Source organism: Erpetoichthys calabaricus, chromosome 12 (assembly GCF_900747795.2).
Source record: "Erpetoichthys calabaricus chromosome 12, fErpCal1.3, whole genome shotgun sequence".
In the NCBI taxonomy this organism is placed as follows: domain Eukaryota; kingdom Metazoa; phylum Chordata; class Cladistia; order Polypteriformes; family Polypteridae; genus Erpetoichthys; species Erpetoichthys calabaricus.
This window is the reverse complement of record NC_041405.2, coordinates 95,760,358-95,775,233: the sequence shown is the minus strand read 5'-3', so window position 1 is coordinate 95,775,233 and position 14,876 is coordinate 95,760,358. Positions and strand designations below refer to the sequence as shown.

Here is a 14,876-nt window from a genome sequence, read left to right as displayed (position 1 = left end):
GCTGCCTCTTTATAACACCCTCACTCCCAACACCTACCATTTTGCAGACAGAATGTTAATAAGTTGTTACTACACTCTAAAGGTTGCACATAATCTTAGCACCTTTTCTTTTTTTTTCTTCAAAAAAAGAGTGTAGGTTTTTCAAGCATCTTACACAGTATAACCCTACCTTCAAGCCTGCTTTGAAAAAGCCATTATGCCTCAGTGTGGGCATAACACTGTTGATGAACATTACAAACCATGACCAGGAATTGATCAACCAGTAACAGGGGTCAAAAATGGGGAGCATCTGCCTTACACGTCAGGCTTCCTAATGGCCTGCCGCTGCCAACGCATTAACTAACTTGTTCATTTAGGCTCCTGATTAGCATGACATTGCCTTAAGAGAGCACTTCCCATGGTATGTAAGTGATATTAAACTTAACCCTTCAGCAGAGATAGGGGCAATGCAAACCATAACTGCAAATGAGTTTGTTAGGGACCACTAATGTCCAAAAGCAACTATAACTCAAAATATTAACTGGGAACTTTAGATTTGAAAACCTTTTTTCTTTTTTCTACACAGTTATATGGATGTTTAAAAGATACGTTGCAAGTCCATTGCTCTTCAAAGTTTCCAGTTGCTCATCAAACAGCCAATATGTGCTGTGCATTGTACTATTCTGTAGTAAGAATTCATACTCTAAAAAAGTAATTTAAGTACTTTGTTCTAGCAAATGACTAAACAAACAAATAGTTGCTGATTTTGATGTGATTACTTAATATTGTTAATATCATTTTTTCCCCGCAATTAAGGCTTGATTAAGGGGTTTTTATTTTATAAGATAACAGTCTGTTTTTAACACTAAAGAAAAAATGCAAACACAATAGCATTGTTTAATAAGACTGCCCCAACCAAAGTGAAGATCTTCATATGCAATTGGCCTTTGCTAATGGCTGTCATTTTTGTCTCAGTTATTTTACAAATCACAAGAAAAATTTACTATACATGGAACTTTTAGTTTAATTCAATGTTTACCTGTCTGCCATCTCTGAAACAACAAAAAAGAAGTTGTTTTTATTCTTTAAGCACTTCAAAAAGATTCTTTCTTTAGCTTCTAATGCACAGTGGTTTATCTGACATATATTTTACCTACATTACAGCATCTTGTTTATGACATTCACACTTAAATGTTTTTATTTTTCTCTTAAATAAAGTAAAATGAACTGAGAGCAACAAAATACCAAAATTTGGAGTGGCTAACTTGTATTTCAGTCATAAAGTAGCTATTTCAATAGAAATAGAGAAACGAAAGGTCAACTTATGCTAATCCAATTCAGTTTGAACAACATTTTGTTAAAGAATTTGTGAAATACTCTGTACACTAACAGACATTACTAATGTAGAAGAACAGAGGCAGGAACAATAACTCATAACTTATTAATGGTAAGAATTGCCTTCTAATTACAAAAATTTGTTTAAACAAAAATGGTAGCCATTTATCTAATGGGAAGTCTTGTAAATGCAATTATTTAGCTTTGTAGTTGTAATGTTACACCAGAAATATCAAAGAAAATGAACGTTAATTAATCACTTATGAATCTGCAATATCCGTGACTAAATACTGTAGCACAATTTAGCTCTAAAGTTTCTACTTATAAAGTAATCTTCAAAAAAAATAGATTGATTAATTTTTGATTGCTTGTATTGTCATTCTAACACTGTATGTGTATTAAGCTTACTGGGGAGTATTTCAAAAATGAAGTGTTTCAATGATAAACTACTACCACGTTAGAATAGGTAAAAATAACTTGGATTTTATCCAACAATCAAAAAGAAAGTATGTTAAAATTACACCTATCAAAGTGTATTACTGGGCACCTCTCTCTCTATTTCCCTTTACCAGCACTTACATGATGGGGAACACACAAAAGCATGCAGTGGAAAGTAATCAGTCAATAAGAAAAGTGAATCCCTCTTAGATGTGCATGAAAAAAAAAGCATTCTCACAAAAACAAGGAGAAGACCCCAGGATTGTAGACTGTAGCACAGGGCAACAGCAAAAGACTAAGGGTTAATCATCATCCAAGTCGGAAATGAGAACAATGAAAAAAATTTAATTTCTTTAATTTGGTAATAAAATTGAACAAATTAAACTGTTTACATTACCAGTTTGGAGATTAAATTTGTCAGTCTTAAACAAATTATCTTTATGTACAATTTAATAAAGTATTTATTAAAATGTAAACAGAGCCTCACAGGAATAAACTCATTATGGCAGCCAATGCCTCCATGTGTAGCTGATTTGGACTTTTTCATCACAGTGGTGATTGAAAAAACTCTTACTGTATATACATATAAAACGAGCCCTGCTAATAAACAAGTGTTACTGGGATTTATTAAAAAATGGACTAAAGAGCTACTTTGGAAATTAAATGCCTCATTAATTCAGAAAGATTAGGTTAAATGCGAAGAATATAACTTGTAATGGCTTTACTATACAAAAACTTAACAGTAAAATATATCTTTAACATGCATGTGCATAAGATCTACTTTACCCATGCATGATAGATTTTGGTGACATGAATTATGTGACATTTTGAAAATGATACAGTATTAAGTCCAGTATTGCTTAAATACTTCTAATAAATCACACATAATGTTTATTTAAATACATTTTAATTACTTACTTGACAGTGTTAAACAAATCAGGCATCTCAATCCAGTAAAATAAATCAAATTACACACAATAACTCAAATCTTTCAAAAGGATGTCCATGTATCAAAACTGTATGTACTATCAAACAAAAGTCAGCAGGAAAGATACATCAGAACTTTCAGACTGGTAACCCTTTACTGACAATTTAACTACAGCTAAGTTCCAAGGCACACTTTTGTCCAGCTGCTACACACCATTAACTGTGTATGTCACAGAAGCAGTTGCCACACCACTATAACATTTGTAAGTAATCATCTCTTATATCTACAAAACATCATCTGTAAGTCTTAGTATTCTTGCAGTGAAATGTTTACAGCTGCTGATAAAGAGAAAGAGAAAATGGAAAATGCAGAACTAGAAGAAAATAATTTTGGTTAGAAATTTAGTTGGGAGTTGTGGAAATGCGTCTCTTGACAGCCAAATGATCTGGAGCCGGGGTAACAAGCTTTGAGACACTCTGGAGACATGGAGACAGCTGTTATGGCAGTGTGAGCCACTGAAAAGTGGCAGATGTCTCAAGGTGGGGTTGACAAGGAGAAGTTTCACTGTGTGACATATTCCAATGGGATCTCTTACTGCACTCTGCCTACCATGCATTAGCTATCCTTTATTTTGCAATATTTATTTTGGAAGGCAACCTGTTCTAATATACTGTATCTTTTTTAGTTTTGCCTTATAGTCTTAAAGTAATGAAAAGTCAAGCAAAATGACACCTTTTATTGGCTAACTAAAAAGATTACAAAATGTAAGCTTTCGAGGCAACTCAGGGCCCTTCTTCAGTACCCTAGTACTACAGTCTTAAAGTAACAAATGGAAAGTACAACTCTCTTCTCACCACCAAAAGGCTCATATTCTACTGAATCAAGTTGCTTAATACTATTTAGGTTTCTTGTAAAGTAGTGTCTCAGATGATATGTGAGTTTAGATGTTCAAGATCTAATTAAAACGTGTGACAGAAACATTTGTAGATGTTCTTTATACCACTCATCAAAAGAAAAATGTGAAATTAAGCCAAAAAAAATTCAATTTACCATTATCTGTATCAATGGCATTATACAACCTATAAGGTGAATGCAAGCTCTACTGCATTTCTCAAATTAACCTGGATGTTCAATTTCTCAGACTTGATTAATCCACCTTAATAGCACTGAGCACTGAAGCAGTAACCTTGCTTGTGGCAACAGTCAACCATTATATTAAACAAATTTTAAAAACACTCCTAATATGGGATTCTTAATTACAGATATCTCTCTGGGAATTTTTAGATCAAAGTTGCTATCAGAGAGGTTTAACCTATATCAGATAAAGATACAAGTCTAAGCGCCTGCATGTCCATGTTCACACCAGAGTGTTACGTGTGTCAACTTAGTACTTTTGTCCTTTCACAGTTAAATCAGAGGAGGTATAAATAGGGTAAGCTGAACAAGGTTATCATTGAACCATACAATATCTAAAAAAACACAAAACATACACAACAAATGCATCACTGGAACACAAAGAGAGAACCTTGAAAGTATAGCAAGCAACACAAAAAACATCAAATACAAGACATACTGGCAGTGACAACACATGCCATCAAACTAGTGCAGGAAAAAGGGTACCAGCAGTGCACAGTAAGCCTTGGAATTGGACTATGTGCTCTGATGGAACCATTTGGTGAACAGAACACAACAGATCCAGCTGAAACATGGCTAGAGAGGGAGAAATCACTTTAAGGGGGTTATATTGTTATTGGCTCAGCAGACAGGAATGCTTAACTCTCCTTGGACAGAGAGAAATCATAGAGGATTGAGAGAGGGGCAGTACACTGTAACGACAGGAAGCATGTTGCCCTTTATGGGGTATGATCTTAAAGGGTTTGCTGGAAGCCAGTTACCTCCAATTAGATGGCAGATGTCAGCAAATAGTCTCACGGCTTCCACTTATACAGTATACAAATAGCACAGTGCCCTCTTTGCAACCCTCCAAGTCCAGAATAACAGAACAATCTCTCCAAATTGTTAGAAATAGTTAAATATCCCTTAAAAACAGGAACTTTTCATATTCTCATACAGACTGCATCTCCCTTCTCCTGAACCACTGTTCCGGCCTACTGCTATTCCAGTGCACATGTCAGACACTCAGGGTTTAATATCATGTCATGACTCCTGCATTAACATGTCTGCATATGCAGGACCTCTCATACTGCTTATGAGGTTCTCTTCTGCTTGACTTTGCTCTTTGTCATCCTGGTGGTACCCTTGTCCCTGGTAATCTCTTACATGGCAGGCACACTTTTGTAATGTATGTAAACACACCCATAATGATTAAATATTTGACTTGCAGAGACGAAAATAGATTGCTCTTTTTCGGGGTACAGTAAATTATAATGTGCTCATCACATCACACATCATGTTGCAGAGCATTTCGGTTCCTTAAAGGCCCACTGTGTATGAATAGCCCAGTCACTGTCATTGTGAAATTTGGACATTCTTCCATTGCCTGTGTGGGATTTTGTCCAGGTGTTTTTATTGCTTTTCTTTTCCTAAATTATCTGCAGAGTGGTGGCTCTGAGGCTAGGGATTTGCACTGGCTATCGGAAGGTCCCTGGTTTGAATCCTATAAATGCCAGAGGTGATTCTACTCCGTTGGACCTTTAAGCAAGGCCCTTAACCTGCAATTGCTCTGTTATGTGTAAGACATTAACCTTGCAAGGGAAAATTTAGGGGTTGGTGGCAGGATCCAGCCACCATAAAAACCTCACACCGTTCCATTCTAACTAGTGTGGTGCTGAGGTGTCACCTGTTGCACGGCTGTGCTTGGGTCCTGCCTTTCACTCACTGGTTCTGGAAAAGGCTCCAACCTAGAATGACACTCTAACCAGATTAAACTGGTTTGGAAAATGAATCATTACAGTAATAAAATATTCCATAACAAAAGAACTTTTAAAAATGATTGCATTTAATATTTTATAGAGTGCATTTCAATTTGCAAGCTCAGTTTTTCGTAAATAACCTAGATGACACTTAAAATATTTTAAACCCACAGGATTTTTAAAACTACCATTTAGAAATGTTGCTTAAAGAATTAAGACTTTCTTCTTTTAAAAAGAAACTATTTTAAGTTTAGAATGATACAAGCATGTTGTTTTTTAACAAACTGGGCCTTCAGTTCTGTACGTTTCATTATATGTGCTCCTGTGGCTCAATAGTGTTTATTTGTTTTGGCCTTTTATAATTAAATTTAACAATCCATCTATTCATTTCTCAAATCTGTTATATCCTGTTATAGGATCACATGGGGTGGAGCCGCCTACTGTAACAGGCAGGAAGGCAGGAATGTGCTGTAGATGTAGTGCCAGTCTATCGCCGGGCATAATCGTGTACACAACAATCACCCAGGCTGAACCTGAAAGACATATATCATTGAAATAGGCAAACGTACTGTACTTTCTGGAGAGTGTGGCTACAGTGTTCTGTGGTACTATATGATTACTCTAATTTGCTCTATAAACGTAGTTACTTATATGAATAGACTGAAAGTCTGTGTGTGTACATACTGCATAAAAAGTATAATAATAGTACAGTAAGTAATAAAAATGTATAAATCATGCAAAGAAATTGTTAAACGAAATAAACAAACACAAAAAAAAAATGAACAAAAAACTTGCTGCACAAAGTGGTGCGTTTACATGCATACAGTAACAATACCCACCTGCCCATCAGTTTCACAGGTTTTCAGAAGGAGCTCTTTCACTCTATTTCTCTGACTAGCTAGCTAGACAGACATAAGACAGACATATAGACACATTAAGCAGACAATTAACAATATTCTTTATTACTGTCGAGGCAAACACACACACACGCGCAAAATCCTTCATGGATCAGTAAGTGATAAGTGGGGAAAAAAGAAGAAGATTTAGATGATCATACAGAACATGATGTGCTCACTCTGATTAAAGAAGCATAAAGGATTCCTGTCATGGCATCTTTCCAAATAAGTGTGTGGCACTATTACAAATCTCTTTTAATGAAACAGATAAGTTTACCATTAGTCTAAAAGGCATTTCAGTGTTAAATACTCCTTTATATTTACCAGTGCTGTCAGGGAAGAACCTGATCAAACAGAAAAAGTCCTTCATGAGGTGGAAAAGATGTATAATTGTTTTTTCCTGTTCTAGTACATTAACTAAGTACACTGTGCAGTTCATTTCCACTCACCCACATATAATTTATTTTTTATGTTTCTTTTCCTCAGCTCTTGGAAGAAAATAAATAAATAAAAAAATGATACAACTACTTAACTGCACATAATCTGTTTGTTGAGCTATATAAATCACAGAACATAGCTCACCCGTCTTCAATGCTTTATTTAGCCTTTGTGGCCATGTCCCTATTAGAAGTAAAAATTAACTGACGACAAAGAAAGGCAATGTTGATGTGATCTGATATGCTGAAAACTGAGTGTACATTCCAGCACTTGCCATGCCAAAGTATTTTCATCATAAAAATCACCAGGAAAGTAATATTAAATATTAATTCAGTGCTTTGCCCTCAGTGCATTTCCCTTCTATATGTTCTATGTAGCTACATCTTCTTTTTCTGTCTGCCTCTCTCTCTCTCTTCTAAATATGCCGGTTATTGATTTTCACATGAAGACTTTGTCTCCATAATGGATGGGATTTGCTTTGAATCCCAAACTTCAATTAGTCTGCAGTATGAAAAAAATGTAGCACTTTCGGCTATCAGCGGGAATGAAACTGTTTAAAATTAGAAAGTGCACAGTATGTGTTGGGAGCCCAGTATTACAATATTACAACATTGCACAGTTTAATGAGAAAGCGTGTAAATCACAATATAGAAATAATGAAGCACTTTAAGGCTGCTGGTAGACAGTAAACTAATGCTTTCAATTACACACTTTACAAGTGCTTAAGTTTTTCCTCAACTACTTACAGTATATTTTTGGGACTTTCATGTTTAACACACATTATTCTAGTTAACTGTGGCTGACAAAAAACTTGTGTCAGCAGTAGACATCAATCCAACAAAAACATTAGGAATGCTGTCTATATGCAAGTATATTTTCAAAGCTCAAAATGGGGACACATTAAAAAATAAACTTTACAAATAATTCAAACATATAAACGTGGGCTGCCTTAACAAGCTCATATTTTTGATGGTGGATTTTTCCCTTTTTCTTCTAATTTGAAAAGGCTTTGATTCTAGTCATGTATTATTAATAATAACAGCATATGCCTCCTAGCAGTAATAACCAGCAGCACAACCTGCTTTGTTTCTGTCTATGGATATTACCCATACCATGCAGGTATAGCATTACTATATTTGAAAATAAAGCCAGATTCTTTGTAATTTGTTTTGATTTTGTTGCAAATGTTATTTATCATATATAAAGGGGTTCACGTGATGAGAGTGAGTAGCAAGTGTAATCTTTACATATCATCCTAAAATAAAGCTAAAAGAAAGCACAAAGATGACATCTAAAAGTGCAATGCTACATTAAAATGCTTTGACTGAGGGCTGCTGCTAGTTTATAAAGAACATCAGAAGAGGGGTAGTTTTACTTGAACAACCAATGATACATTATAGTGAGAGATATGTTTCAGTTCACTTACAAGCTTGTGACTTTTATCTTCATTGTGGAAATATAAAAGCAGAGAGCAATAAATTCAACCATACAGAACTAAATTAGAACCATAAGATAACTGATAATTCAATAAATATAGCAAACATAAAACAGTAAATACATGTATTTAGCTTAGATGTCAAAGACATTAAAGACAAGGCCAATGAACACCTAAAGAGAAGGCTACCGTACCAAATATACAGCTGTGATGGTAGCACATTTGTGTTAATATTGCTGCTTTTTGAAAGCATACACAGGAATAGAGTATGTTAGAAAACTGACAAGGTACTTCTGTTGTCATTATAAATCAAGATATTATGTTTCAAGATGTGTCCTATTTTTTAAATGCATAAATAACTGAAGCATGTTTTACCCATTACCTGCTTCTTTGTTTTGGAAAGTAATTGACTGTTTAGATGACTGATTAGCACTAAAGTCTAAACCAGAAAAAGGGGTACTAAAATGAATGGGCTGGGGGTTGGGAATCATGGATGGACAGATAGACAGATGTGCAGATGAACAAGTGAGCTGTGCATGAGATGGGAAGAAAAGAGTCAGCAGCTGGGAGACTGGATGGGTTATAAGGATGCATGGACAGATACACAGGTAGAGTGGATAGAGAGGTGTTTTCCAGATTGAATAGATTTGTGGATAGATACCTGGATTACTACATATTTTACAAAAATTAAAATCTACAAAGAGATAATAATTTCAATATTTTTATAATCTATAACAGAATTATTAATAATGACAATCTTTGCCCTTGATCAGTCATAGAATGTAAACTTTCAGGCGCCTAGCTGTATATTATGTGGTTTGGTAGCAGAGCTGGTCCTCAGTACAACAAACCAATGCCAACACATGGTGTGATGTCAAGAAGAGATGACATAAGCAGATATCCTGACAGTAACATAACACTTTCTTTTGTATAAAGGTATATAAAACATACCTATACACACATACAGACATCAAAAGAAAAATAATAATTTTTAGCGATTTATAATTTCCACCTAGGCAATTTTCCACTGATAAAGCCCTGTAGTTTATATTCCCATTACCTGTTCCTGCAGTGTCTGAATCTGTTTTTCAAGGTCTTTGATTTTCTCCGCTTGTTTCTGCAGCTCTGCCTGCGCCTCCTGTCGAGCTGTGAACTCTTCATCAAACTGCAACAATCACCATGACAAACACAGTCATCCATCTTTATGCTACATTAAATCATCCCTGGAAGCCTTTAACAATAGGTCAGATGAAGCGATGGGATTAAAATGCTTTTCTCATTCTGTTCCTGTTCTACTTTCACTTACTCTTTAATTTAATATGTCTTCATGTATTTATTTTGAATGATGATGCTCTCATATTCATTTTCAACACTGTAATTTGTGCCAGTTCATTACTGTATTGCTGATATCTCCTATTCAGTCTCCTGCTTGGTGGGTATGTGGGAAATAATCAGTTTAGATTGTACACCTAGTACAGCATGGTTGGATGCTAGTATACTAGAACAAATGACTACAGTATTCAAAAGTTACTTGTACTATTCAGTCCAGAATCAGTTCTCATGAATAGTCTTAATTATAGTGGAACATACTTTTATTTGCCATTCACTAAGTATACTGCAGCTGCAACAGATGCTTTCAATTGTTGAAATGATTTCTTGCACTCAATATTAGAAAAGATATCTTATATAAGTTTCTTCTATGTAATAAAACTATATACACTTTAAAACAAATATGATCACTACAATGAATAATATTATTCATTCATGCATTATCTGAAACAACATTGTTCCCACACAATGGCAAAACAGTCACAGCATATTCAGAGAGCCAGGCCAGTAAACCACAATGACAACCTGTGTCAACAGGTTACATGAGCAAGAATTAAATGTATTTCATGTCTTTACTTATTTAATACAGATATGTTAAACACAAATGGGGTTGTGTCAAACTTTAACAAGTAAATGCATAAATGTCTAAAGTAAAGTTATGTATGCCTTTTGATATTTTAGACTTATTCCAGCATAAGATACATTTAGAAACATTTTAAAATTGAGAATAGTAATAATATACATGTATATATTAACAAAATTACTATTATTCTCTCTAGGGATCACTAACTGTAAAACATTGTGAAAATTTGTCTCTGCTCATTTAAGAAGTAACTCTATGAGGTACAAACAACTAAGCAGAATGGACTTGGTACATCAACATTGATCCATGTAATACTGATACAGATCATGTACTTATGCTGCCAGTTATTGATCAAAGCAGCACAATCAATATTCTGTCTCAGAGCTTAAGAAAAAAAGCTTTCGATAGGAGTCTTATTCATGGAATACCAATCTCATGGGGAAATGATTTATAGTTTTACCTTTTTGGAAAACTCTTCTGCCCTCTGTTCACTTTCCTCTACTTTGGCTTTGTCCACCAATTGATCTGTGGGAAGATAGTAGTAATAATAAAAATAGTAATACATTGAGAAAATTGCTTTGCAGAATCAATGCATTATATTTAGTAAGTAGGGTACAAAATGAACTCACAATAGCCACTAATTTAAAAGAGAAAATAGCAAGATGATATGTTATTGAATGTTATTGTTATTGACTAGTTAACTTGGTGACTGGACAAATCCTAAATTGGTTGAACAGCATGAACTGAACAGAACAATAATTAACATTAAACTAATTGATCTTTGATTTAGGGGAAGGCACTTACAAAAATATTCTACAAGGAAGTATTTTCAAACAAAAGCTGAGAGGTTTTTAATGGACTATGTAGAGATTGTGCTGTGCAGTAGGATGGAGGCTGAGTGTGTGAGAGATAGAGAGAGTCCCCAGCTGACATCACCTGAAGTTCTCCACTTTGCTGTGCCTACAGGCAGTCCCCTAGGTGATGCTGTAGCGAGCTGGTGCTGGGGACCTTTGTCATCCAGATGTTGCGGTTTAACAGCTGACCACTGGAAGTTACAACAGGGCAAAATTTGCGACCTGGTGGTAAATCATGGTGTGAATCCATGATGAAACACTTGGCATAGTCAGCAGTATTTATATTGTGGAAAGATGGAGTTTAGAGGCAGTGCTGCACATTAAGATGGGGACTGAGTGAAGGAGAAAGCCCAGCTGACACCACTGGGAAATGCTCCACTTTGTAGTAGATACAGGCAGTCCATGAAAACAAATAGGCAAGGGAAGTCCCTACACAAACAATAAGGGGAGTTCTCCCTTTAAGTTATGTTTTAGGAACTGCTTCTGTAATCCAAATGTTTTGACTTGCAGCTGACCACCGGCCGTTACCACAGTGCAAAATGTGATACCTATGACTGATCGCTGTGTGATTCCACGACAAAACAATGTTTTAATATTAAAGAAGTAGCATATTACAATCGGTAATGTAAAATTAAAATTTCAAATTATTGTGCAATTTGTGTTTTGATAATTATTGACACGGTCATTCTACATGTCCTCTGTGTGAGAGGGCCCTGCTATGGACTGGTGACCTTATTATGGCTAGATCTTGTTTTGAGCATGTCATTGCCAGCACAGGCTCCACTATCCAGAACTCTAACTAAGACTGGGAATGTTGTGTCATTAATTAAAAATATATAACATTTTTATGTTGCTGTTTTAATTGTTCAACCTATTTCTGCTTCTGCAAAAAATGTGAATAACCAAAAAAAAATGTACAGTATGTGAAATTCTATCTGAATGACTTTTTAATACAATTTGATGTTGGCTAAGCATAGCAATGATAAAAAAAAAAAAGAAAGAAAACCTTCAAAATGTGGACAATCACATAATTACCAGAGGATGGTACTAATGAAGTACTAAGGATTAATTTCTCTAATGATCTCTTCTGTTTTGGTAAATATATCAATCATGCAGCCAATATATCAGAAGCTGAACAGCATAATGACAACATTAATGAGAGGATTACATTTTCTTGTAGTCAGTTCTGTGGAAAACACAAAACAATTGGAGAAGGGAGAGATCTTTTTATGGCTGCTTGTAAAAGTGTGTGTAAAAGTATAAAAACCTCATGCTCAAATAAAAGGAATCATCACACCAACCACTAATTAAAACTATTCAACTGCAAAAAATCTATAAAGTTTTCTAACTTATCAATATTAGGTCCTTACTGTTTCCTAACAGTCAGGGAATGGAAAACGACCTGCTCATTCAAGCAGTTGATTCACTAGTCACTGAAAGATCATATTACAGTGTAAATTCAATTCATTGAATTAGGCTGTTCTGGTGAGCCAACAAATCCATGCTATTGACAATGTGCCTAACACTTTACATAAGCATTGATATGTATCTTTTTTCAGGTATATAGTATATTGGCAAACTATCTCCTTAACTCTGTGTTTGCCTAATTTAAACTGCTATCTTCAATTAAGCTATTCTCATATACATTAAAAATCTAAAAGATGGAATTTATTTCTTCTTTCTTAACTTTACCAAAAGTCAATGTATCCTTCAAACAAGCATTTGTTTTTAATTGGACTTAATCAGGTGCCGTTCAGCTGTGTTGCTTTTTAGCCTAATAAGTTTACTTTTAAATTAAAAAAAATTATTAAAAGAAAATGTGTTGGGATTTTTTAAATAACCTAACAGTTAATAATTGTGCCATTACTTATACCTAATCAAAGCATCTGTGCAGTAGTTTGTAACATATGTTACCAAGACAGGATTGTTTCTTATTTTTCATCCCTGAATAGGGAATAGTCATTACTATAAAATATCAGAGGTTTAGTAACAGCATACAGTATGTGCAAGGACAACACAGTTTTTTTCACCATAAGGAAATGATTTTAATCTTCACTGTTTCTTCATTACATTATCTCTTCCTACTGTTCAGAAAGTAACACTTAAGTAAAAAATATCACATTCTCAAACCTGCATACTTCAATACTTGGTCACAGGAAGCCCACAATTGGCACAAGGCAAGGCCCAATTTTTGACAGGGTGTCAGTCCATTAAAGGACCCACTCATGCACACTTCTAGACTGGCATTCATATGGGACTAATGCAGAACTGGCCTAATGAGCTACCCAGTGCTTGATTTAAAAATAAAAAAAGAGTTTGTAGATTGTTTATTTATGGCTCCCAAAAAATTCAGTATGTGGCAATGTATATGGTGGGATTTATTTAAATACCACTTAGTTGCTGTATATACAAGGGTGTAAGAGCTGATCTTAGAAGGATAAGGCTTAAAGTTACAATCATATAGTGTTAGCTTGACTCCTATAGAAGAAAGCTATTAGAATATGGTATATTCTTTTACGCCCTCAGGGTGGAATGGGTGGAGAAGAGTGTCAGAAGTGATTTGTGACAGAAGAGTACCAGCAAGAGTAAAACAGAAGGTCTACAGGACAGTAGTGAGACCAGCTATGTTATATGGGTTGGAGATGGTGGCACTGACCAGAAAGCAGGAGATAGAGCTGGAGGTAGCAGAGTTAAAGATGTTAAGATTTGCACTGGGAGTGACGAGGGTGGACAGGATTAGAAATGAGGACATTAGGTCAGCTCAAGTTGGACGGTTGGGAGACAAAGCCAGAGAGGCAAGATTGTGCTGGTTTGGACATGTGCAGAGGAGAGATGATTAGTATATTGGGAGAAGGATGTTAAGGATAGGGCTGCCAGAAAAAAGGAAAAGAGGAAGGCCTAACAGCAGGTTTATGGATGTGGTGAGAGAGGACATGCAGGTGATGGGTGTAACAGAACAAGATGTAGAGGACAGAAAGATTTGGAAAAAGATGATCCGCTGTGGAAACCCCTAACGGGAGCAGCCGAAAGAAGAAGTAATATGAGATAGAACTTTCTTGCTATATCGGAGGTACACTGAGTTAATTAAGTCAGTTATAGTTGTTTAGAATAGGTCTCATTGCAAGCAGGGACGGAAACACCCACTTACAGTAGGAAAATGGGATAAGCATATAGTTTTCTGATCATCTAGAAATGGTTCAACTGTATGAGAGAACTTAAAGAAACAAACAAAACATATAAGCCTTAAAAATAACTTTTCTTTACTTTGCAATACCAATTTTTTGTCTATTTTTGTGTGAACTGTTTTAAAACGAAGACGTTTTGTCTGTGGAATCATTTCAGCGTGTCAAGCTTTTTGCTAGAATCCCATGAAGCATTTTGGGTAAACGCAGCTACACATGGAATTAATACTCATTAAATATTGTTGAATAGCTTATAACAACACAGCATAAGCTGTAACATGAAAATCTGTTGAGCACAAATGAACAAAAATCTTACTTGGTCTAATTTTTACAGAAAATTAGACATAGCTGTCACTAAATTCTGTTGTTCTAAGGCTATATTTTGTGGTCTGATGAAGTACTTCGCAACTGGTTGCTACGGGCAAGGTCACCAGTAAGGTGGAACATATCAAGATAATGCCTCACAGCAACCAACTAAAGATGTGGGAAAAAAAAACACAAACAGATGACAGAAAAGTACATGTCATGAGGGAACACAAAAGACACAAGGAGACAAGAATGAGGTGCCACACATGAAATAGATGGCAGTAATCGTGGAAGAGAAAG

General features: G+C 35.3%; 1 protein-coding gene across 6 annotated transcripts in view; it reads right to left on the bottom strand.

Moving 5' to 3' along the window:
- diaph2 (diaphanous-related formin 2) overlaps window positions 1-14,876 on the bottom strand; it is a 1,308,662-nt gene that overhangs the window by 848,262 nt on the left and 445,524 nt on the right. For 4 of the 6 annotated variants that reach the window (XM_028815924.2, XM_051935345.1, XM_051935343.1 and 1 more), the window contains 3 exons: window positions 10,695-10,759; window positions 9,383-9,487; window positions 6,393-6,455 (listed from right to left, as the gene is read on the bottom strand). In XM_028815924.2, the coding sequence (XP_028671757.2) occupies window positions 6,393-6,455; window positions 9,383-9,487; window positions 10,695-10,759 (233 nt within the window). The remainder of the gene's footprint in view (window positions 1-6,392; window positions 6,456-9,382; window positions 9,488-10,694; window positions 10,760-14,876) is intronic. The other 2 variants (XM_051935346.1, XM_051935347.1) reach the window with 1 other exon arrangement.